The sequence below is a fragment of the Drosophila subobscura genome, chromosome J, assembly GCF_008121235.1.
Source record: "Drosophila subobscura isolate 14011-0131.10 chromosome J, UCBerk_Dsub_1.0, whole genome shotgun sequence".
NCBI lineage: Eukaryota > Metazoa > Arthropoda > Insecta > Diptera > Drosophilidae > Drosophila > Drosophila subobscura.
This window is the reverse complement of record NC_048532.1, coordinates 22,800,747-22,827,084: the sequence shown is the minus strand read 5'-3', so window position 1 is coordinate 22,827,084 and position 26,338 is coordinate 22,800,747. Positions and strand designations below refer to the sequence as shown.

Here is a 26,338-nt window from a genome sequence, read left to right as displayed (position 1 = left end):
AGCAGAAATGTCTGCACCTGTGATTGTTGTTGCAGTGAGGTGTGACTCGTGGTGTGAGCGGTGTAAATCGTGAGGTGCGACCCAGGTGGAGAGGGGAGTAATTCTGTGTGGGACATACTCGTACAGAAGGCAGGCAGGGGCAGGGAGAGAGAGCGAGAGGTCATGTCTCACCTTGTATCAAGACACCTTGGGAGTGGACTTCCTGCTTCTTGCGCTTGTTCTTGTTCTTCTTCTGATTCTGCTTCTTTGGTAACTGTTTTCCCACTCCAATTTCAATCAGAGAGCAACCTGCTGCTGCCTGCAGCAGCTGCTGCTGGTACAGATATTGTCTCACTCTCTTCACACACTGTGGTGGTGTATATCTCACTATGTGAGCTTGCTTTTATGTGTGTGTGTGTCTATCTGAGCGCCAAAGGTGCCATGAACGTGCCATGCTGGCAAACCCACTCCCTCCCCACGCGCTCTCTCACTCGCTCAACCTCTCCGCATAAACAGTTGCAATTGCGAACGTGATTTGAGCGCCTGCATTTGAGTGAGTGCAAGCGAGTAGGCAATATTTGTCTCATTGATGGATACCATTTCAGTTCCCCCACCACACCCCCTCCACTGCACCACACTTAACGACAAGAACAGACAAGAGCAGAAACGGGTTTCGAATTGGATTTCGTCTTTAGTTTTGTTTTTAATCTCTTTCTTGACTTTTTACAGTTTTTCTCTGCATTTGTGCAATAAATGTAAATAATATTAAATAAATAATAGTAGTAGGGATTTAGGGGGTTGGTACCCAAGGTAAAATTCTCACCAGGGGGCGCCACATCGGAAAAGTGGTTCATGAACGCGATATTCGAGTAAATTCTCACCAGGGGCTCCACATCGGTGAAAGTGGTTTATGATCTCGATATTCGAGTGCATTCTCACTACTTGGCGCTAGTGTTGCCTGCTATGGGATATTCTGCTTAGCAAGGATCGTAACTACCATTAACATTCCTATTAAGAAATAAATTCTTATAGGATCTGTTACTTACATGATCATGCTAAAATACATACTTTTAGGATATTTATTAACATTACATTGTGAATATATGTAAATGCTTTCTGGATCTAATATTTAGCCAAGCATATGGAAATATTGCATGGTAAGAGCTCACAACAAGAATGGAGTCATAAAGGATGAGAAGACAAAAATTAATTAATTCGACTTATAGTAAATATACTACACTCCTATATCGAATGCTACTTTGTGGCGAGTCTAAACCAATCCCCTAAATCCCTACTACTTTTGTGGCGCCCCCTAGCGGACAAAATGTGAACTAACTTTGTCAAAAATCCATGATCAATAATCCTGGACAGCAACCATCAAACAACTATCCATCTCTCTCTGCTTATATGATTGGTTACCTGCAAGCATCAAACAACTATCTCTCTCCCCTGCTTATGTGATTTGGGTCCCTACAACGATTCAAACATCCCTCAAGCAAGTGTTTCATCCAGCCCCTTTCAAATGAATCTGGTCAAACATCCCTCAAGCAAGTGTTTCATCCCGTCCCTTTCAAATGAATCTGCGGCACTATTTAATTTTGGGATCGTTTATCTCTTTTGGTTTTTATGGTTTTTCTCTGTAAAAGGACCTCCTAGCCCCTAGACTGTTCGTTTACTTTCGTTATCATTTCTTTTGTCGGTGTGTATGCCTAACACTGTCCTATAGTCACATGCCCATATAATAGCTACTCACAGCTACAAGCCTTATCATAAACTATTGGATTCTAAACTAAGATGGACGACCTCGAAATTATTTTTATAAACTCGCAACCTGAGGCAACTATAGATCAGGACACCCAGCCCGACTCCGTGGACCTTTCGCAGATATTCGGAATTAAAACGCAAGAATATATAATGCAAGGGAACGTCTTAAGTGATATTGTATGGGATGATAGTCTCGATGACCTAATGACTGCTGCTCCGATTGACGAAATTCAAACATTCAACTTCCCGGATGATGACAGTATATTCGATTTGGTCGATGATAATGACGAAGGGGACAAAAAAACGATTCGAGGAACTTCTTCGCGAGGAAGATAATGCCGATTTAATAGCTGCGGTAGAAAGAGCCGAAACGAAATTTTAATAATATTCTTATTTATGTTTAATACAATTAATTTATGTATTTTTCTACAAATAATATATAATAAATACAATATAAATTTAAAACAATATTTATTTTCAATGGATAGTTTTTTTTTTTTTTACTTTGATTGGTGCAAATTTCACTCTACCAAGAGACTCATAGGATTCGTTTCCAACATGGTTTTTTTCTAATAGAGGATTCCACAAAAAGAAGAAGTAGATTTTAGGTAGAATGCAGGCACTATTGAATGTATTTATTGGTTGAATTTCACATCATATTAAAACATCGTGAAAAGTCAAGTGAAATGGACATATTTATTTTATTTCTTAATATTTAATTTATTGTGTAATTGTTTTAAATATTCGTTATGCTTTAATAAAACATGCATATTGAGGTCAAATCTCAGCCAAAACTTTATAGCGCCGGGACATAAGTAACATTGGTAAAATGATGATTTTGATTTTTGATAACTGAAGTTATGAACTTTTAATACGTGATGTTTTAGTCCATTGCGGGACCTAAAACTTCTTTTCATATAACACAACTCACAATGAAATTCACTCATTTCGAATAGAAAATGAACTAAAGTATCTTAAGTGTTAGATGTTCTTATATAGGGTTTCGAGTTATGTATGAGCATATGTAAAATGTAAACCCTAGCACACGGCCCATTTTTATATATATGTATATAATGTTTTCATTTCAATGGTTTATGTACATACGTTTACATGTACATATGTATGTACGTATATAAAGACAGGAAATATAATATTTGAAATCCTATTCTCACATCTGGCTTTTACATGTATGTATGTACAACTATATACCTAGCGCAACAACCAATCAGCATAGATCTCATTTTAGAAAGAAAAGACGAATGAGAGTATATAAGATCATGTATTCATGATTAAATAATTTAGTATAAAACATTGTGTAGTTTGAATAGTTTCATTTTATAATGGTATGTAAGAATTTTGTTTATTTTGATAAATAAAAGGATAATCAAATCTTCGTGAAACATGTACATGCATAGGCGTTCCTAGATTCACTTAACGAGATAAAACCTGCGATTGGATACACCAAGGTTGAAGATCTATGCATAGGATTTGCGTACAAGATCAATGGATGTAAACTTAAAAAAACATCATTTGGAACAAAGGTAGTCCTCTATTTAAGTAATAAGGACAATGAACCGCTTTGGATATTTTTACCTAAAAGTTATGTAACCAAATTTTCTACAAAAACACCCTTTAAGATGCTAAAGGAGCATGGAATTTCACATCTTATATATAAAGGAAAAGAGATGACTAGATATAGCACTCCTCATTTCCAATTTTTATGTAAAGAATAAATAAAGAATTAAGGGATTGCCTCTCTTATACATAAGAGAAAAGAGACAACTAGATATTCATGTAAATAAAAAAATTAGACAACAGGTTAAAACATAAATACATTTGCGAGTTAGAAAGAGATAAATGGAGTAAAGGCATGGATATAAAAGAACCGCGCTCCTTGAACGATCATCAGTATCAGTTACAAGAAGCCAGCTGAATCATGCACGCCCATCAAATAAAACTTTTTCTTATTCAATTCGAAGAGATGATTTTCGATGAGCATTTAAAAATCCTGGAAAACCTCATGCTTATTTTGGAGGATCTGGAGGAAAAGGAGCTCCAATACTCCAAGTTCGGGTTTCACTATAAGCTGTGCCCCTGGAGCGACGACGATGCTACCGATGGACCTGATACATGCCTTTGTCATACGTTACCGGCAAAGAAAGCCCAAGCTATAGACCTTATGCTTAAATATTATAGATTAAATAACAGAATGAATCCCACTCCAAAAAATAAAATATTTACTTGAAAATATAAATACGTTGTTTTTTTTTTTTTTTAAAGCTAATTTTTTAAACATTTTCATTATTAGCTTATCATTATAATTTAAATCATTTTTCTTAAATTGTTTTAAAAAAAAATTTAAGGTTTTCTTTTTGCTTTTAAAAATTCCATATAGGATACAGTAATGACCACATGTACTTGAAAAATATCCTTGAAGTAGTTGTTTATTGAATGTAAACTTTAATGAATTATTCCTTAATAATTTTAAAAAATTCTTTCTTCTGAGGATATTGACCATAGGAGTCAAAAAATTCAGCTGAATGCTTACTATCAAAGTAAAATGCAACCCAATGCGTTCCTGGACGGTTTGAAGAATCTGTGTTAGCTATTATTAAAGCAGGATATTTAGAAATTACTTTTGGGAGCCTATCAGAGGGATAAACGCCTTTAAAAATTGTTTTTGTTTTTGAATGCTTGGAGAGCAAATTATCGATTTGCAATGTATTCATTTTTACAGAAGAACACGTATATTTCGATGTTTATCAATATCAATCATTGAGTCATATTCACAGTACACCAGACAAGTAACTGCTTCTGTAAGAGGCTCAGAAAAACGTCCTTCAATTCGGATGGATCCTTGAGAAATCAAATTTGAGCATACAGTTGAATTATGATGATCTGCAGTTAAGTCAAATGCTAATATAAAACTGTTTTTATCAAACATTTCCTTTGTGATTTGCAAGCCTCGATCATAATGTCTTATGCCACTTGATCTGAATAACATATTATATCCTCTAGAGCTTTGAGCATTTTCGGAATTCGAGAAATCAAATTCAAGTGCCTGCGATGGTACTTGCACACCATTTACCATTAGATTAAAGCGTTGAATTTTAAAATGATCAAAGTTGAATGGATTTAATGTCCGATTTCCTGAATATGATTTGTTTTTTACCATGCAAAAAGCTAAGAAATTAGGAAGCTGTCCAATAACTGCGTTGTCAATTGATAGCGTATTATTTCCTGGATATATTGTAAATGATTTTACTTGAACTTTGCTGTATGGATAAATGGCATTTTTAGTTTGTAAAACATGATGATGGGCCAATAAAATGCTTGGATTAATAGTTATGTGATTCATGAAAAGTTGCGCTTCCAATATCTTAAGACTTGACTCAGTATCAGTTTCCATCAAATAAAATGCTGTTTTTTCAATGTTAAAAGTTATCCTCAAATCAACATTATTTATGAGTAATTTTGGCTGATTAAATATATCTCCATGAACTTTTCCGAACAGTTCAACCTTATTACTGTTTTGAAATATATTTTTGAGCAGAATGTTCCCATCGGTGTTAACATATTGACCAGATATTAATTTTCCATAATTAGGATAATACCCTTGAGTAGCTAAGTGACTTTCACTGGCATCACTACCATAGTTTAAAATCGTTTGCAAATACGATCTATAATGATAGTTATTATCGCTCTGAGAAACCAATATATTATTTAAGTAGACTGATGAACTTCTGAACATTGAATGCAAAATATTATTAACTACTCCAACATTGTTTCCTTCAATGACACCATTATCATTTTTTTTTTTAGCTGTACAACAAGTCTTAAGTAAACACTTGACAGGTCTCTATATGTTTCACCATTTCCTAAGCACACGAATTCAATTGAAGAAGCACTGTCCAACGATGCTATGGGGTTGTATGAAACTTCTTCAGTTCTCAGAATAGAACTTTGTGTGGGATGTGGTTCAAACAGATCCAATTCGCTTTTCATACATTCTATATGGGTGGTCATTTTGATTTCGAAAAAATATCTTTTATGTTTAATTTCTTGGATGATTTTTTCTTTATTGATCTCGACTGCGTATGTTTGCGTCCTTGTTTAGATGATAAATGAGCTCGTTTTTTCCTAGACCTTCTCTTTTTATTCTTTTTACCTTCACCATTTTGGAATCGTGTAAATTTATTTATTGCTTTATTTGATAGATTTTGCAGTGCAATTTTGCTTTGTTCTTGGATAATGTTTCTTAAAGGTTTTCGACCAAACTCATTTATTACAGCCTTTCCAGTTTCAGAGGCTTGATTTTTAATAGCGTTTATCCCCGAAAGGAATAGTGGTTTTATATAATTAAAAAGCCCACTAAAGAAATTTCCAATTCCTCTACCTTGTTGGATAACTCTGGGTGTCACATATAGACTTCCTATATGATTTAACCCACCACCGCATTGATTTAAATAATATTGTTGATAAGATCTCGTCATGATGACTATTTCTACTCTGAACTAATTAAGATTTGTACTGTTTTATTTATAGCATTTCGATTCGTTTTCTGAAGTGTAGAGTAATAAATATTGGAACTGTTGAAGATTCAAATGGTACTTTATATCCTTTGGAATCAGTAATTAATATTGAAATTTCCTTTGGTGACCATATTTCAATAGGATAATATTCAATATTTTTGAATTGTATGAGTTGCTCTTTTCCATTGAAATATAATACTCGAAGACATCGGGGTCTCTTGTTTCCAACACATCTTGGCTTAATAATGTCAGTGTAAACAAAAATTAATCCATTTTCAAAAACTTCAGACTCAATTGATTCATTTTCATATCTAAATGTTTCCCCATTTACTAAGCTAATAACGAATTCTGTTGTTTCTGCAGACATAATCGATGAATTATTATGATTGTCTGGTGCACATTTATTAAGATATAAGTCTGTGATTCCAACTTCCCATTCGTCATTCATGTTTTCAGGAATATTTACAATGTTTGTAAATGCACACTTAACGTTATCATTAAAGACATTTAATGAATCATTACTGAGTAATGTAACGAAAAACTGTGTTGTAAATGTCATTTTTGGTTTTATGTTCTTCTCCGTTTATTAATTGTAGGAAATCCAATTAATTTTGTTTTTTCCAATTTGCAAAGGTTCTCTGTTTCTAACAGATCTACTCAACTTTTCCCGTCCGCTTACGTATTTCAAGTCTTGTAATGGTTTTTGTTCACTTTTATCCCTCTTAAGTTTTGCTCTTAGTTTTTGCTGCTTATCGGTAAGCTTTTACTTTAGACACTGCTTGTATTTTTGATACTTGAGTGTCTACAAATGGAGTATCTAAAAATGATGTGTCCTTTACTTTACGTTTATTATGCGTTGACTTAAAAGTTTTTTCAGGCATTAAATCTTCATCGTCGCTGAGATTAGGTAAATCATGTGACTCATTATCTATTGAGAGTTCCTTTTTTGGATTAACATTATTTTTATTGTAAAGAATATCAGTTGTTGGCATTACATCAAACCCGACTGAGTCGTCTTGTGTTTGTGTTCCAGTGGTTTTAGATGATGGATGTGATGTTTTTAGACTAGGTCGTACATCCATTGTCTTATTTCTTTTTTTTTTTGATAGTAACACAATTCTTGACGTATTTTGATCCATTTATTATAGTCACTAGTTTTCTTATCATTTTAAAATAGGTAAAAATGTTATATTTATTAAATCGTTTTCATTTCCACCTTTTATTAGTTTTTGATAAGCATTCGGACGCATTAAAATTACTTTGCTTAATTGATGCGTATTTCTAAGCATTGTTTAATATTTTTCCAAAAATCCCCGAGAGCAATGAACTGATTAGAATTGGTAAAAATCCTCCCTTTTGGATTAGAACTTTTCTCTTGGAATTGATTGAACGTTTTGGACATGAAATATAACGTAATGCATTTTATACTTTTTTGAGAGCATATAGTTGAGATTTTGATATCTTATGATTTCCTTGTAATGTGTTCAACACTATTTCCACTAATGCTTTCACCAACTCAATATCACAATTACCTATAATTGCATTTCGAAGTTTGTGGTTGGCCCTTTTGAGCACATACAATAAATGTTTGTTCGCTTTCAATCGATTTAGATTCTTTTTGTAAACCATTTTCATCAGCAAAGCAAATGGTGTACACAGAATTAAAATATCTGTTCGAAATCTCAGGAGATCATTTATTCCCTGAGTAAGGTCAATAAGTAAATAACCATGTGGCTCATCTGTGACCTCCTTATATATTCTAAATAGCTCCTGAGAGTTCTCAGGATAAATTTGTCTTGCCAAGCATTGAAATTGCAGTTTATCTCTGGGGTTTTTGAATGCAACGATGTATTTTGTGTTTAGAGAAATATCTCGCGTATGTGATGATTTATGAAAGATGTTTTGTGTAACTACTATTACAGATAAGTTCCTGTGGTGAGATCCTCTCGTGAAAAGCTCGCATACATTTTTATTAAATGCCCCCATCATCAAGTCATCTAATATTAAAAGAATGGGTTCATTCGCTTCATTTTCAATTTGTTCAGGAATTCCTTTATAGTATTCGATGTTATTGAAATTTGGCTTAGCGTGTTCCTCACCATAACACCACAGTATTCGATCAATTGAAATACTTAGCATTTCATTCCTATTGTTTATTAAATTTTCTAAAAACGTTGTCTTTCCAGACCCTGAAGGACCACAAATTAGCATTGTAAAAGGATGTATAAATTGTTTAAACATAGCTGATGTTTTTTTTTTAATAAGTTTTATTTATTGAAAATTTATATAATATTTTCTATCCTTTAAAACAATTTATTTAGGTTTCTCCTGATCGCGTTTTTTGTGACAGTTCTTTTCGTAATGAGTATCAGAACCGCAATAATTGCAGTAAACAAGTTCTGTGTATCCTCTGTTGCGTTGATCACTTCCAAACATACGCTTAAAGAAGTCCATTTTAAACAACTACTTTATGCAAGCGCTTATTCCATACTGGGATTTTATATTCTATACATATGTTTCACCATTACAGTATACATCATAGTTCGAATTTTCCAAGAAAACAAAAAGCTTGAATACATTATTTAGTGCACATCTAAGAGGAACTTTTTGTGAATTCTACAGTTGGTATAATAATTTGGAAATAAGGTCAGACTTTTTCCTATATCAATATCAATAATGGTATTTGTTAAATACTTAGACAAGAACTTCTTCTTAATTCCACCACGTACTATTACGGTGCTAAATCTGTTAAGTGGTGATAGTATTTCACCTAAACTTAAATACGATATTTCACCATCTGACCAGTCCAATCCATTTATGGTCTGACGGTGCATGTTCTGCTGTTTAATCATTTCATGATCCAATTCATTTAGATGATATGGTGGTTTGAAATGAAAGAAGTTTGGCGTTACTGATCCGGTTTGCATAAACGCCAATTCTTTAATAAAAAGTTGTTTATTATTCCCAAAGAGATATTGAAAATCAACTATCACGCTTGAATTCCTGTCGATCGAGTTCATGTCGGCTTAAGATTTTTAAGAAACTGAATGAATCAGTGATATCTTTCCCCTTTATATACCACCCAATTCCGCAAGAGTTCTTAGTTTAAAAAATCATTCAACCCTAATGGACACGCTGCAATCAAAAAGAATTAGGTCCACCAGAAAGAAGCAAGACCACGAAGTCATTTTCGGGCTCGAATATTATGTAGTACATAATTTAAAACTAAAATGCGGCTTTTCAACTACACGAAAATTCACACCAATGATCTGGATGCAACAAAGCAAAACAATTTCATTGGACTGGACAAAGATGAATGGATGCAGTTGATTACCTACAAGGAGTATATTCAATTAAAACTTGATCAGTATGATTTCTTGATGCCTGATACAATTATAGATCATCCCCTATTGACCACTATTAAATGTAATTTTAGATTCAGAAAATCCGATAAGCAGTATGTTTTTATAATAAATCAGTTTGGAAATAAGATTGAATTTGATAGCGAGTCCTGGAGATCATTTTTAAGATTAGGTATATTTTTTACAACATTTTTATGTTGGAATACGATACTTAAACAACAAATAACATTCCTGTACTATAATAATATTATTCCTAAATGTGCTGCTTTACAAAAAATTTGATATTCAACTCTCTGACTTGGATGGTACTTATGATAAAAATGTTCAAATAGATTTAACGCGTTTATGCTTTGAAATTTCAAAAAAAATGTATATTCAAATAAAACGCGATGTTCTTGAGTATAATCAATCACTTTTGAATACGCAATCATCCAGAAACAATAATAAAAAATAAAATAAAATGAGTAAACAACAAGTTGTGAATGAAATACATAAGCCTGCCAGAAAAAAAAAAACTATCCGACGTAAATTCGTTCAGATGGGCATTAATGATACTTGGCAAATCGACTTAGTTGAAATGATACCCCATTGTAAGGAAAATAAAGGATTTAGATATTTGCTAACCGTGATTGATACATTCTCAAAGTATGCATATGCAGCTCCCGTTAAGTCGAAAACAGCATTAGATGTGCTATCAGCAATGAAAAAAATATTAAAACTATCTAACCATAAACCTAAAAATATTCAATCTGATCAAGGAAAGGAGTTTTTTAATGCTTCCTTCACTGAGCTTATGAAAACAAATAACATAAACCATTACCATACATATACACACCTAAAAGCATCTATTTGCGAGCGTTTTAATAGAACATTAAAAAATCGTATGTGGAAAATGTTTAGTATGCAGGGAAATCATACCTGGATTCATAACTTGAAAGATCTAGTGAATGATTACAATAATTCATATCATCGAACCATAAAAATGAATCCTGTAGATGTCAACAAACAAAATGAGGAGTTTATATTGAAAACAGCTTATAATATTTGCAAGGTTTTCCCTAAACATAAGTTTTCCATTGGTGATCCTGTTAGAATAAGTAAATATAAGGGTATTTTTACAAAGGGATATGAACCTAACTGGACAACCGAGGTTTTTAAAATTTCAAAAGTAAAGTCTACCAGTCCAGCAACATATGAACTGGAAGACTATATGGGGGAAATGATTAAAGGATCATTTTATGAACAAGAACTTCAAAAAGTGAAAGATGAAAATGCTTTCTTAGTGGAAAAAATAATCCGACGAAAGAAGGATCAAGTTTTTGTTAAATGGTTAGGGTTTGATGAAACACATAATTCCTGGATAGATAAAAAAAGTATATTAAAATAATTGAATAGAAAGAAAACATTTTTTTTATCTCGTTTTATTTTTTTAATATACAAAATAGTTTAAAAAACATAATATTTATAGATATTTATAATTTAAATTTTTTCTATAATATATGCTCATTATTACTAGGATCTATAATATTTACAATTTCAAAGTGATTATGTGCTAACGTTGAAATATTATCGGATAATATAAATCTTTTGTCATCCTTATAATTTAGACTTATCTTATTTACAATTTCAGTGTAAATTTTATGACCTCTACTTCTGATTACTCTCTGCTGTCCATAATATGTTTTTTTATGTTTAATGCATTCAATATACTGAGCATGTGATAATCTTTTAACTACCGACTTTTTTACTCCTTTAATCTTTTTGACGTTATGGTCAGTGCTATTATCTTTGGCAACTAAATAAGAGTATGCTTTCGCTTTTAACCCTGCAAATGAGGTCATTATTCGACCCGCATTTTCGTCTTTCATTAATCCTAGTTCTTTGTTATTGGCCCGATTTATCCCGAAAATGTTTGACTCTTGGTAATTTGAGGTATCAAAGCGACTAGGATTGTCTTTAATTAATTGATAAAAATCTTCTTTTGATGATATAATAAATGAATCTGTATCCATGTAGAGTATTTTTGATGATGGGCATTTTATAGAATGAAAATTATAGAAATAGTCATACATTAACCATTTTGAAAGTTCTAGTACACAAACTCCAATGTATATGGGTTTATCATAGAAAATTCTTGATTTAGTGGACTCAATGGCAGCTAAATTTTCACCAAAGATTTCAACACTGTGAAAATTATGTCTAGCTATGCGTTGTCTAAACCCTGCGGAATTTTGTCTTGAATTATAATGTTTAATTAATGCGACCTCACGTCGCTTTTCTACATTCTCCATCGTTTTACCGTAGACAGCATTAACCATTAATTTATAAAAGTTTATCTCAAACTCATTCTTAGCTACTTTTCTATGGGATGTATTTAGATCAATATAGGGTTTAAGCCAACATGATTGCTTAAAAGATAATACTCGCGATATTTTTTCTAAAATCATCCCTTGTTCTATGCATAACTGTAACTGTTTTATATGTAATATATAATTCTTTTTATCAGATAAGTCCGCTATCAATTTTGATTGTTTTCCGCCTGGAGGAATCTTGTTTTCGGGGCAGAATGGTAAACTATTATGTTTATTGTGTATAGAATCAGGATATTTCAGATCTACTTCTAAGATGTATCCTACATCCCCGCAAGCAGATATACTTAGAGCGTTGAAAGATTGAATTTCATCGTTACTTAGAAATTTGAAATTGGAATACGGAAGTGGCTGACTCATTGCCCAACCATATAAATTGTTAGCATCAATGTACGCTAGATAGTTTATAGGTTCACTAGCCCTGAATCTTTCATTTAAATATTTATTATTTGCCGTAGCTAACCGTTGAGTGCATTGAGTTAACCCTCCGCGTACTGAAGTTTTCAAAAAGTTATATATATCAGGATCACTAACTAGCTCCAATTCTATCTTTGTATATTTAAGCATTGCATCCCATGAAACAGAAGGAGCAGTAACATAATTTATTGGGTCTAACTTATATATTCGTGAGCAAATACTCCTAAAGTTTTCAAACACATCAGCAAGAATTAAAACATCGCTTTCTAAGTATAATTTCAAATAATCTCGAATACTGCAGCAATTAAATGTTCTCCAAACCTTCTGAGCAAAATTATAGTCTTCTAAACTACACTCCTCATCACTCAGTGAGTTGAAAAAAAATTCTCTCGAAGGTAGTTGGGGTTCATCAAATTTGTTAAAGCTATCTAAATATTCATATGGAAATACTCCTTTTCGCCTTAGCATATCAAATTTTTCCCCTTGATACTTGTTTTTAAAATTTTAAAATTTGATGGATCCATATAACTAGCAAGTTTTTCTAAGCTCGAATTTAAAAATCTATTTGAATCTATGTATCTTATTTTATAATGTTGATGATTTGAAAAATCAATCTCAACAATTTGAGTTAGCGCAATGTATAACTCTTTGTTACACGGTATGGGCTTAAGTTCATCTTTTATTGATGTTACAAATAAATGAATATCATAACGAGACAAGTTATGAAAAACTACCGGAAAAAAGGATCGCTTAGTTTAAATGTTTGCTTACAAACCTTATGAATAGGACCTACATATTGGCCTGTGAATTGGTTAAAAACTTCTCCCGGTCGTCAGTCGAAATGGGCTCATCACAGGCATAGCACTCTCCATGTTCCTGATAGTCCTCATCCCAAATGTTGAACTCGTAGATTGGTTTTTTAGCGGATAACCAGTACTTCTCATAAAGTCCCATGGTTTTCGATCGAAGCACTTGGCAGAATTGATCGATACAATCTGGTCCTGAAATAGCGTAAATCTTAATGTTTTAACTGTTTTACTACCTTTAGATTATGATAATATTTACCTTCATATGTCCACATCTCATTTAAATGATGATTATAGTTATGTACAACATAAAATGACACTGCACATGCCGTATGCTTCTGAGCCATAGTGGTAGATGATTTTAAGGGATCATTCAGATTCCTATGAAAACTTTCCAATACAGCTTCGATATCAGCATAAATGACCACAGGGGAGATAGTTTTTGATGAAACTTTTAAAACCGTTTTGGTATTTGGAGTAGGATATTGTGCAGCAACTTTTCCGCACTCTTTATTGTCATGGGTGGTATTTGTGGTAGTATAAAATTGTAAACAATTTTCACAAAAATATGCAGAGCAATGGGATTTATTATGTTGAGAATAGCATAATTTTTTCATGCACGTTATATAGGCATAATGCATCATTTGCAAAGAGTCATTATTAATTCCTAATAGGTTGATGTGATGTCCTCGAATTCCTTTAGTCCTCACTGTTGGTCCTACTACGTTCTTTCCATTGTCATCGATTTCATACACATTTATGCTAATATTAGGATTGGATAATTCAAATCTCTTTATTCCTTTGTTTGTGATTGGAAACTCAATCCCAGAAAAATCCAGTCTCACTCCGTCATCATAGCAAATTATGTCTTGTCTGATGTCTATCATTCGATAATATGAAGGGTTTGTTAACTTATCTCGCGCTTTTTTTTTTTTTTTTTCAGTTGAGAATGTAGTGCTCAAGTGCCGCCTATATGCAAATGATGCTAAAATTGACCACTTGAAGCAATAATCATCTTCATTTTTAACATTTATTAATGCATTTCGAGATTTTATTTTATTGGGAGCTGGTATAAATCTATTTACAGCGATATGCTCCAATTTAATTATTGTCAGCTCAAAATATTCAAATTTTTTATTGCCCAACCTGAATCCTTCTCCTGAATTCACTACTTAGAGTGATTAAAAGGTCAACGGCCTCATTTAGATGTTCATCAATCTCATCATTTGCATATATAGACTTATATGATGTCACGAAATGCTTCATCGTTTCCGATAAGGTTTCATCATCTGTTTGTTTGACATACAGTCCATATACTTTTAGATTGAACTTAGCCGACCCGTACTCACTCATACAGTAACGCACTAATTTGGTTAAGTCCGCTTTGCAATCATTATAAAATTCTTTTAAATCGAGCCGGTCACTTTTATCAGAGCGAACACGATATGATTTTAAAGGAAATCGTGACTCTGTTGAAATTACGATAACATTTTCATTATCTTCGAGTTGCGCTGCTGTTGCATTCTTATGTTTCTCTGACATTATATGACGCATTTCCCTGGACGTTGGGTAACTTTCACCGCAAGTTGTACAGGTGATAGTGGGTTTTTCAATAGAAGTCTCCAATCTACGACGTTTTGATGCGCCTGACGTTGATGCTTCTTGATCGCTTGACCCTTTGGTCATAAGTACTTCAAAAGCATTTAAACGGTTCGAGCATTCCTCATAATGAGCATACCATTCTTTTAATTTAAAGGACTTAGAGCATTGATCACACACAATTTTAGATTCCATTTTAGTTTTTTTTATTTTATTTTTTTTGTATCACTAACCACTTGCAACCACTTTCACTATTAGAATAGGACTAAGGGATTTGTGCATCCATGAGGTTCTATTTATCTGGCACTCACTTGACCGTTGAATGAACAAAGGTTCTGTTATCTTTTCCAAACCTGTTTCAAAAACCTCCCCGGCATTCTACCTAAAATCTACTTCTTCTTTTTGTGGAATCCTCTATTAGAAAAAACCATGTTGGAAACGAATCCTATGAGTCTCTTGGTAGAGTGAAATTTGCACCAATCAAAGTAAAAAAAAAAAAAAACTATCCATTGAAAATAAATATTGTTTTAAATTTATATTGTATTTATTATATATTATTTGTAGAAAAATACATAAATTAATTGTATTAAACATAAATAAGAATATTATTAAAATTTCGTTTCGGCTCTTTCTACCGCAGCTATTAAATCGGCATTATCTTCGTCGCGAAGAAGTTCCTCGAATCGTTTTTTGTCCCCTTCGTCATTATCATCGACCAAATCGAATATACTGTCATCATCCGGGAAGTTGAATGTTTGAATTTCGTCAATCGGAGCAGCAGTCATTAGGTCATCGAGACTATCATCCCATACAATATCACTTAAGACGTTCCCTTGCATTATATATTCTTGCGTTTTAATTCCGAATATCTGCGAAAGGTCCACGGAGTCGGGCTGGGTGTCCTGATCTATAGTTGCCTCAGGTTGCGAGTTTATAAAAATAATTTCGAGGTCGTCCATCTTAGTTTAGAATCCAATAGTTTATGATAAGGCTTGTAGCTGTGAGTAGCTATTATATGGGCATGTGACTATAGGACAGTGTTAGGCATACACACCGACAAAAGAAATGATAACGAAAGTAAACGAACAGTCTAGGGTCTAGGATGTCCTTTTACAGAGAAAAAAAAAACCATAAAAACGAAAAGAGATAAACGTCCCATAAATTAAATAGTGCCGCAGATTCATTTGAAAGGGACGGGATGAAACACTTGCTTGAGGGATGTTTGACCAGATTCATTTGAAAGGGGCTGGATGAAACACTTGCTTGAGGGATGTTTGAATCGTTGTAGGGACCCAAATCACATAAGCAGGGAGAGAGAGATAGTTGTTTGATGCTTGCAGGTAACCAATCATATAAGCAGAGAGAGATGGATAGTTGTTTGATGGTTGCTGTCCAGGATTATTGATCATGGATTTTTGACAAAGTTAGTTCACATCTTGACCGCTAGGGGCGCCACAAAAGTAGTAAGGATATAGGGGATTGGTTTAGACTCGCCACAAAGTAGCATTCGATATAGGAGTGTAGTATATTTACTATAAGTCGAATTAATTAATTTTTGTCTTCTCATCCTTTATGACTCCATTCTTGTTGTGAGCTCTTACCATGCAATATTTCCATATGCTTGGCTAAATATTAGATCCAGAAAGCATTTACATATATTCACAATGTAATGTTAATAAATATCCTAAAAGTATGTATTTTAGCATGATCATGTAAGTAACAGATCCTATAAGAATTTATTTCTTAATAGGAATGTTAATGGTAGTTACGATCCTTGCTAAGCAGAATATCCCATAGCAGGCAACACTAGCGCCAAGTAGTGAGAATGCACTCGAATATCGAGATCATAAACCACTTTCACCGATGTGGAGCCCCTGGTGAGAATTTACTCGAATATCGCGTTCATGAACCACTTTTCCGATGTGGCGCCCCCTGGTGAGAATTTTACCTTGGGTACCAACCCCCTAAATCCCTACTACTTTTGTGGCGCCCCCTAGCGGACAAAATGTGAACTAACTTTGTCAAAAATCCATGATCAATAATCCTGGACAGCAACCATCAAACAACTATCCATCTCTCTCTGCTTATATGATTGGTTACCTGCAAGCATCAAACAACTATCCCTCTCTCCCTGCTTATGTGATTTGGGTCCCTACAACGATTCAAACATCCCTCAAGCAAGTGTTTCATCCAGCCCCTTTCAAATGAATCTGGTCAAACATCCCTCAAGCAAGTGTTTCATCCCGTCCCTTTCAAATGAATCTGCGGCACTATTTAATTTATGGGACGTTTATCTCTTTTCGTTTTTTATGGTTTTTTTCTCTGTAAAAGGACATCCTAGACCCTAGACTGTTCGTTTACTTTCGTTATCATTTCTTTTGTCGGTGTGTATGCCTAACACTGTCCTATAGTCACATGCCCATATAATAGCTACTAATAATGTACAAAAAGAAGTGATATGTTTTGGTTTGCTGATTTATTTGACCTTGTGGACTTGTTTAGCACACAAACAGCAAGAGCGAGAGTCAAAGAGAGAGCGGGGGGAATACACTCAATTTAATAAACTAACGGAAGATTGGGAGGGAGTGCAGGCAAAGGGGACAACTGTTTGCTTTTGGGGATTGCATTAAGCCCAAAAATTTATAAATAAATATATTAAGTTGAATGCTTCGTCCCCTCTGATTGCCCTTAGGGACATGTTCATAAGCAAACGGTAAAGATAAAGATAGTGTCTGTTTGTGTGTGTGTTTGCATGTGCCCCGAGTATCCATCAATCAAGTGGCGTCAATATTTATGACCTCAAATAATCACAACGCAACAAAGAAGCGAAATGGAAAACTAAAGCGCAACGAAGTTTGTATACCCTTAAGCACTTTCCTTTCTTTAGTTCAAGTGACATGACATGAATGAGTCAAATATCACACCAAAATAGAATACCCCACTGAAAAGGGTAAATAAACCAAAAGAGAGTAAAGAGAAATGGTAGAATGAAGCATTTTTGGCTTCTAATTAGTTGCCGTTACACTTCAGGCATGTCTGCATCTCCCCGCTTTCCTTCCAGAAATAAATATGTATTTTTCTTGTCTCTTTTTCAGCTGTTTACAAATTATGTTTGTTTTCCTCCTCCCCACACTCCACATTCTCCCCAATTTCTTTCGTTTTCCTCTATTTTTTCGTCAGCTAATTTATGCAAACAATTTTCAATGAGGCGAAAGACCTCATCGTGGCGGGACAGCACTGGGGGCGGGAGCGAGTCTCCAGAAATAAAAATGCGGGCAAATAGGTTTTTCGTAGGAGGAGAACACACCACTATACGGTCGGTCGGTCCACTGGGAATGCGAAATTGGAAAAGTGGAAAACGAAAATTACATAAAATTCGAAATGCGGCGACAATAGTTGGGCAATCAACAGATTTAGTGTCTGGAACTTGGCTCTGGTAATGGGGAAATATATTTTTAATGGCGAAATGACATCAAAATAATAGTGATGTAGGATTTATGATGATATGTATATGTATAACCACATAAACAGATCGTAAAAGGCATTTCATGGGAATGCTCAAGTTCTTAATGAAAATACGGGAATTATAATATTAATCGGGGATTGGAATTGGAATTCACTCAAAAATTCCCTGATGGCTGTCCAATTGTAAATCAAATGTAAGCAACCATCCAACAGCTGTTGGAGAGGCACTGTTATTCCAATCAGATTGACAGTCCATGCAAGTGGAAGGGCCTGGAGTGAGAGTGCAAGTGTGAGAGAGAGAGAGAGGGGAGGAGGAGCGAGAACAACTGGAAATGGCAGCGGCCTGGAGTTGCTCTAAAAATAAAACATCAAAGCGCATTGCAATGCAGAGAAACAGCAACAAAACAACAAGAAAGGGACCGAAAAATAAAACGAAACAAAATGAAGCACGAAAGGATTTACGAGCTTGATCGAAAACAACAACAACACGAATACACATGTAATGTACCTTTGGCCTGCGGAAGGGAGAATGAGAGATGAAATGGAGTGAGTGAGAGCATGCAAAGAATCACGATGATGAGAGTGCACTTTGAGTGCTGCAGCAGAAATCAGAGGCGTAGCCAAAGGTCATGACAACAGAAGACAATCTCTATCCCCCTTTTACAGCACATTCCAACTACGCTCCTCTTTTTACGCTCCCACTGTTCCAACTTTCCATATCTGCCAGCGTAAGGGAAATTTATATAAAGAGATACACATTTCCTTTTGGAGGAGGGCTAAAAATAGAAATGCAGCCGGCGAAAGAGAAAAGGAAACACACTTACAAAGTGGTAATGGAGACAACGCCTTCATCATGTGTCGTCTCCCTTCCCATTTCTGGCATCCCGCGCACACCCTTTGCCTGAGTGGCTTTATGGCAACAATTATGTTTGAGCATATAAAATGATTGAAGAAATATTTATGCGACTTATTCATTATGGGAGTTGCTATATGTGGGGTTGTTATGGAAGGGGGGGAAAGCTAAAGAGTCAACAATTTCCATTCCTTGCTGCGTCACCTGTTTGCCTCCTGTGTCCGCCCATTAGCCTTGCGAAAAGTTCATTTGCCTCGACTCATAATTTCCCGCTTGCATGTCAAGCAATCCCGTAGTCCAACACCAACACGCACACCAACAGCACAGAAAGAGAGAGAGAGGATGACGAAGCTTTAAATGCCCTTACAGATCGTTGCCATGGTAACTGTATTCAATAGTTTCCGATCGTGGAAGTTCTTGTAGACTATGTCGTGTGAAAAGAGTAGTCCGTTCAAAATTCCAGCTAGAAAGCATTAGCAACGAGCATTATGTCCGTATGTGCTCTGCAAACATCTGTTGACAATCATAATACTCCTTGTGAGGGTATAACAAGGCTACTCAGATTACCATGCGACTGTATGTGAGGGGGAGTGAGGCCGAGGCAAACAACACTTCATATTCGCTTTGTCTCTCGCTCTCTCGTTGTGCAAAGGAGTTGTTGCCTCTCCCACTTGAGTCTATTTTTGAGACGTCGCTCTTGTCAACTTGCGTTTGTATTTGCCAGTGTGTTAGTGTGCGGTGGGGGAGTGCATGGAATGGCAATTGGCAACTCCATTGAGGCATCAGCTTCGGCCAGTTCTTTCCCACAATCCTTTCGCCTCCCTTCCCTTCCCCACCCAAACGTATCTAATTACATTTGTCTCGTGTAACAGAATCTGCAACTACAACTGCCGCCCCCCCACATCGTGTGTTCACAGTGGGGTGATGAGTGGGAAAAAACTCTGTGATTAAGCCAGGCTTAGAGTTCAGCTCTTATTTGTCCGCTCTCTGTCCACTGTGCCTCTCTCTCTCTCTCTCTCTGTCGTCAATTGTCATGTTAGCTGTTTTTCTCGTGTGTGTGTGTGTGTGTGTGTGTTTTGTGTGATTGAGTTGGAGTGAAGTTCCGCAACCGTCTGTCTGCCTGTCCCACTCTCTCTCTCTCCTGAGATCGACCTGGCGCTGCCAACAATTGCGGTGAGTCTCTGCTTTCGGTTTTTGGAAGTTGTTTTCTGTTTGCTGGCGGCTTGAACCCGTAATCGTCAGCCCCAGACACAGTTTTTACATTGTAATTCCGAAATTGCATTTTGCAGGCAGACCAGACACACGAACAAACAAAGCAACAGCCCCAAAATAAAAAAACCAATTGCATCTGCTGCAGCACTCCTTGTCTATCCGCACTCTTCCAACACTCACACGAACATGGATTAGGTACTTTTTGATAATTTGGGATATTTCTGTGGGAATTTTCTCGCACAAATCTCGTAAATGTCATCATGTTGTTTTTCCTATTGTCTGTTTTTGTGTTTTAACGATATTTTCTGCGGAACTGGCATTACATGGAGATGCATGACTCAATCCGAGCTTGTTACAAACATATTTACATGGAAGTTGTCTTATCAGTAGAGACTCGAGTGCATACTGCGACTAATTATAATAAAAAGAACATTAATTGATTACAAATTGCTCAAGCGGCTGGATCAGAGCGGGAGCAAGAAAGGAGAGGCTCCGCAAGAATGAGATAAGAAGCAGAAAGGACACAGAAAGAGAGTGCGAGAAGTGATATAAAGAGAAGAAGGTGGAATGGTCATGGAATTTTCCACATTAAATTATATTCTCACCCTCAAAACGCACTGAATTATCAAACTATCAAAACGGACAAACGCTTTCCTGTATCCCAATCCGAAAACCCCAAAAGACTCAATGGTAGCCCCCATTGCGGTAGGACAACAGCGCCGATGGCGACGACAGGGACATAAAAAAGCTATTAGAAACGGATAGGAAGTGGGGGAACAGATGAGAGGGCGGAAACAGACGACAGGGAAAAGGGAAATGTTGCAACTTGCCAAAGCAAATAACAGGAAAATGTGAGACAAGAGAAATAGGAAAAGCAAACGAAAATAAGGCAAATAAAAATGTGCGTGAGTGCGTGAAATGGGAGGAAGGACCACAAAGGGGAAGGCGAAGTAAATATAGGAAATGCCACTGTCAGCGGGGGTGGGATTGGGACTGGGATGCGTAGGTCACAATTTCAACCACTGTGCGGGTGGCAGGGATAAGGGTGCAGCAGGATGATGGAAAAGATGAAATAGAAGCAGGGGCAGGGGAGCACGGAAACCGCCCTGAAGAGACGGCGGGCGACTCTACATTTCCATCAACTCGAGCAGTGGGCGGGGAGCGGACGCCCACGAGACGCGTGCGGGACATGGCGGCGGCGACGGCTTCACTTCTCTCTCTTTTCTGTAAACAAAAGCAAATCCCAAAGCAAACCAAAAGCAAAGCAACAACTACAACTAGCCGGCAACAACAAATAATGAGAGACGGGACGGGACGCACATTCCGCCTTCTATGATAATCGGAAGCAATGAAATGAAGAAATTGGCTCAATTGGAAAGCAGCAGGGAGAGCAGAGCAGCGCAAGGAAGAGAGTGAGAGCGAGAGTGCATGTGTGTGTGTGTGGGTGTGTGGCTGCACTACACTACACTGTGCATCACAGTAAAGAATGAACAATGAACAGCACTAGACAAGGGGGTTTGGTTCTGCTTAACATTTATTTACAAGATATTTACTCCACTGTGGATCCCAGAATTTACATGACAGATACATATTTACACCTGAGAATATATGTAATTATTTTGTTGAAGCACAGTGTACACTCGACATGCATTAATCTGTTTGTTTTGGGGTGTGTATACACTGGTTAAGTGCATTTCAATGTTGGGTGCCAGGGGGTTCTTCTCTTAATTCATCTTGCTATGTATGTACACTGTCTCTTTCTACCGCAGGCATGCATGCATGCATCCGATGCATAACCCGACTATACCCTTCGGCACTTACCGTTATGTTCGGTGAATATGTTGAGTCCCACGGAGGGATTACACCTCGTGTCCTTGTGGGCATTGCTGCGCTGTGATAATCCTCCAGAGCCGCCGCCGCCACTGCTGCTGCCACCGACTCCGCTGCTCCCACCGCCACTGCCATGACCATGACCCGTCGACGATTTGATGCGCGAGCCACGCAGTGTGGAGCCCGCCCCTAGTGGACCGCCGCCACCGCTGCTGCTGTTGCCAGCACTGATGCAATGGGGGGAGACGGAGGCCACGGGACTGCTGCTGCTGGGAAGTCCAATGCAACTGACGGGGACGCCACCACCGCCCCCACCGCTCGAGTGCGAGCCGCGCTCCTTTCCCTGCTGAGCACCCATTTCAGGAGCGGAGGTGGAGCTGGGAGCTGCTGCTGCTACTGCTGCTGCTGTGGCTGGGTGGTGGGTTGTGGGTCGTTGCTATCGCTCTTGCGCAGCAATAAACAATTTGTACACTCTTTTTGCTCCGCTCCGCCTTCGGGAGATATACTGTGATTTTTTCTTTCTCTCCACTCGACTTCAGCCAACACTTGCGATCAATTATTTGCGTTTGCTTTGCCTTTGCTTTGGATTTTCTTGAATTTATTTTATTTCATTTCATTTTTCGCTCTCTGCTGCTTCCACACACACACACACTCGCGCATTTTCTTTCTCCACTCTCTTCTCTGCTCTTTCTGCGTTTTCTACTTCACTTGGCAATTTGGAGTAGACAAAAAAATTGGAGACATACGACGAAAGGAAGGAAGTTTGCGAAATGTTACGCCAACCTTTTCTCTCTCTCTTTCTCTATCTCCCACTTTCGTTTTGTTAGGCAAGGTGCAGCAGCAGATGCATAATTTGTTGCATGTTTGCTGGAGCTTTAACTTTTTGCATCTCCGCTGAGCCGCAGACTGCTCTGCTGCGGGTGGATGGTTGGTACCGGGAGCGAGTACTGGGGGGGCCACAAACACGCCCTAAAACTGCACTTTTGTCTTTGGTGCCGCCGCCTGTAGCTTGCTCGCCCACTTTTCACACGGCTTGTTTATATCGCGCCGATCAAATTTACCATTTTATAGCTGGAGCAGCAACAACGAAACGAACTTTTCACTGTTTTATCTATGTCTAAACATTTTTCAATTTACACATCTGCCCCCGACCCGTATGAGAACTATCTCTGACTTTTTTGTGTGGTATTTAATCGAATTGGTTGGTCGCACGACGATGAATCCGGATGGGGCTGTCGATATTTTCTTTAAAAGCGAATGTTCGGTGTTTCTGTCGATATTTGTTGCTATCGATGGTTGTTGATGAGGGCATGCAAGCTGTTGCATTGAAAATGTTCTCATTATTTAAAAAAATATGATGCTTAGATAAATAGTGTGGTCGTGTTTTTGTTGGTGTTTCTGGCTTTGATTTTGTGTAAAAAATCGTTATCATAGGTTCGATTAATTTATTTATGAACTTTAGGTTTTTTTTCACTCCAGTCGAGAGCCCAGTGCCATGGTTCGACAGGAATTTCATTATAAATTGAAGCAAAATAAATTCCTTTGGTTTTTGATATTTCCTTGTACTCATTGTTCCAATCCGTCTGAACTTTTATTCAACTGATTACTTCATCGAATTTTAGAGGTAAATTAAATATTATGTCTGCACTAGTCGCTGATTTGGCTCGTATATTAGTCTTTTCATTAACGGCAATATTCTTGTGACCAGGTATCCAGTGCACAATAAAGTTGATTGTGAAGGAATTGTCCATGTTGCGGTGGATTTCGTCTGTTATGTATGAATTTGCTTCATTGCTCTTCAGCGCCTTTAAGGCGCCTTGACTATCAAAGAGAATTACAGTTTCACTGTAACTTTTTATATTAGATATCTTTACTGCCGTTAATGCTGCGTTAATAACACAGATGAGGAATTTTTTTCTTTTTCAACTATGGCTATTGTTACTAGGATAACTATACTATTTTCACCATCGATGGAGGCCACTATCGATGTTTTCCCAACCTGAGCTTCCGGCGGAGCTATCGATAAAGTATACGAAAATATACCTTCTCATTTTAAAAATATACCATAGTCTGAATCATATTCCTCGATCTTTATGTTCTATTTGATTTTACTAGCTTGCAAAGACTTTTAACACATTTAAAATAATTTAATCCGTTTGAAGAATCATTTTGGCTCATTATAAACACTCCTTTTTTTTGGATTGTAAACCTTATGACCTTATATTTTACAAATTTGTATTTGAATTTTTCATTCAAATCACATCAATTTTTCAATGTATGTTAAATGATAACACTGAAAATTATTTTAAAATAGCGCGCGCAATTAAAGAAGAAAAGTAAATAGTGTAATAAGCTCGGAGTGGTTTGGAATGCAGTTCTTCTGAACACCGGATAATGATGAAAAAATCATCACCGATTTCTTTGATTTTATTTCTTTTCTTTTATTTGTATATACTCTCACCTACAACAGATGAACTCATTTTCTACTCCTAGAGGCCAACCTTCACCGATGGATGTCCATCGTGTTCTCACGCCTAACAACATGGTAGTTGCCTCACAAATCTAACTTCGGACTCAGTTGCTGTATCTACAGCTCGCTTTTCTGGAGTACCACTCTTAGCAGTGATCCCCCGCAAAGCAATCTTTGTCTCTCGTCTTGTACCAGAAGCCACCGAAAAATGTCAAACTACATCTAAGCTCTAGTCTCAAATCGTCGCCTGATAACTTCATTATAACTAAATATCTCATCATTCAAAATTCTTCTTCCCGATTGTATTGTATCCGTCTGCATGGCAATACTATATATTTTCCATATTCCAATATTAATATATTTTATTTGTTTGATATTTAGTTTTATTAGTTGTCTCATTAGTTGTTCAAATTCCCTTCGCAAAGGAAAAGAGTTTTCAATTTCCCTTAACGAAGCAAAAGAGCTTTCATGGTGCTAAATTTGTACTAAAAATGAAGGTGTCGACAACAGGTAAATACGTCACAAAAATTCCAGGGGCGCCAGGTAAATTACACGGCGATTTCATCCACCGTGATGGAAATTCTTCAGGGAAATCCTCTCCTGTGTCTAAACGGTCAGGGAAATCCTCTCCTGCCAGACGCTCTCGCATGCACTATTAGGGATCCTTTCAACAGGTGCGAAAAAGGTTGGAGCTTCGAAAAGTTCGTCCTTTTTTACCTACTTGCCATACCTTGCGGTCACATGCCAAAGAGAGGATAAGGTCAGCGGAGAGATGATTAGGTGAGCAGAGAGAGTAAGATACTCTCTCCTCATTTCTGCGGCTCAATATGATCACAGAAATCCCACAGAAATATACCACAAATAATATACGTTCACACTTACAAAAACAACAGTATGTAAATGTAAGTAACATGTAGGAGCACATGTATGCTAACTGATATTCCTTAATTTTTGATATTCGCTTGAATATTGCTAGATAGCCAGGACTTTCAGATCTGAACGTTTACTTTTATCCAATTGATGAAGAAATTGTCGGTTTGCTGACGGCCTTTTTTAAATAATATTAAGAAGAAAGAACAGCATGGGGTAATTTGATTTCCGTCACTTTTACGACGACCTTGTTTCGGTCACACACCTTGCACCTAACACGTCTTCAAGTATTTCCCCGCTAGGTGTTTCTGTCGCTAATTGCAAAAATAGGTAGTTAATATGTATCAAACTAGTAGTTCGCGTGTAGTTGCTGGCACATGGAAATGTATGTTGGCAACAGTAAGAAATGGAATTTAAGTTGCGACGAAAATTCGCATGTTCGCAATTGAGAAATTGTAGCGGCAAGCTCTTAAGAGGAGTGGTTCGTTGCCACTTCCTTCCGTGTGTGCGCCACTGAGTAACTACAATGTAGATGCCATGTCGATAATATTGTATCAGAGGCAAAACGGATTTTCAAACTTTGAATAAAGTTTCTACCTTCTCGGTGGCCGATTCATAAAATTCCTCCCAAAAACAAGATAAACACAATCCCTTTTTGTTTGTTTTTCCATCCTTTTCCTTTTGTTACGTTTTATTTATCCGTTTGTTTTTGTTTAGCATTTTCAAACATTATTAGATTTTGTTTTTCGCTTTTGTTTAGTATGGTATACCCGACAAAAATTTCAAATTTGTTCGTTTCAATTTCTACCA

The 26,338-nt window shown here is 36.5% G+C and overlaps 2 protein-coding genes across 11 annotated transcripts in view; both read right to left on the bottom strand.

Moving 5' to 3' along the window:
* Positions 1 to 23,359, bottom strand: part of LOC117894032 (tyrosine-protein kinase Abl) — a 41,037-nt gene extending 17,678 nt beyond the window's left edge. For 4 of the 9 annotated variants that reach the window (XM_034800871.1, XM_034800876.1, XM_034800872.1 and 1 more), the window contains exon 1: positions 22,180 to 23,358. In XM_034800871.1, coding sequence (XP_034656762.1) covers positions 22,180 to 22,546 — 367 coding nt within the window. In that variant the 5' untranslated portion in view covers positions 22,547 to 23,358. Of the gene's footprint in view, positions 1 to 22,179 lie in introns of all 9 variants that reach the window. The other 5 variants (XM_034800873.1, XM_034800878.1, XM_034800874.1 and 2 more) reach the window with 2 other exon arrangements.
* On the bottom strand, positions 4,291 to 5,520 carry LOC117894038. Of its 2 annotated transcripts, none has more exons than XR_004648844.1 (2): positions 5,485 to 5,520; positions 4,291 to 5,423 (listed from the first exon to the last, which is right to left on the bottom strand). XR_004648844.1 is itself a non-coding variant. In XM_034800885.1 (2 exons), the coding sequence occupies exons 1-2, from the start codon at positions 5,492 to 5,494 to the stop codon at positions 4,475 to 4,477; spliced, it is 963 nt and encodes a 320-aa protein (XP_034656776.1). In that variant the 5' UTR covers positions 5,495 to 5,497; the 3' UTR covers positions 4,291 to 4,474. The 2 variants fall into 2 exon arrangements, 1 of the variants encoding a protein (XP_034656776.1); XM_034800885.1 differs by having other exon boundaries at positions 5,481 to 5,497.
* Positions 23,360 to 26,338: the final 2,979 nt, after the last annotated feature.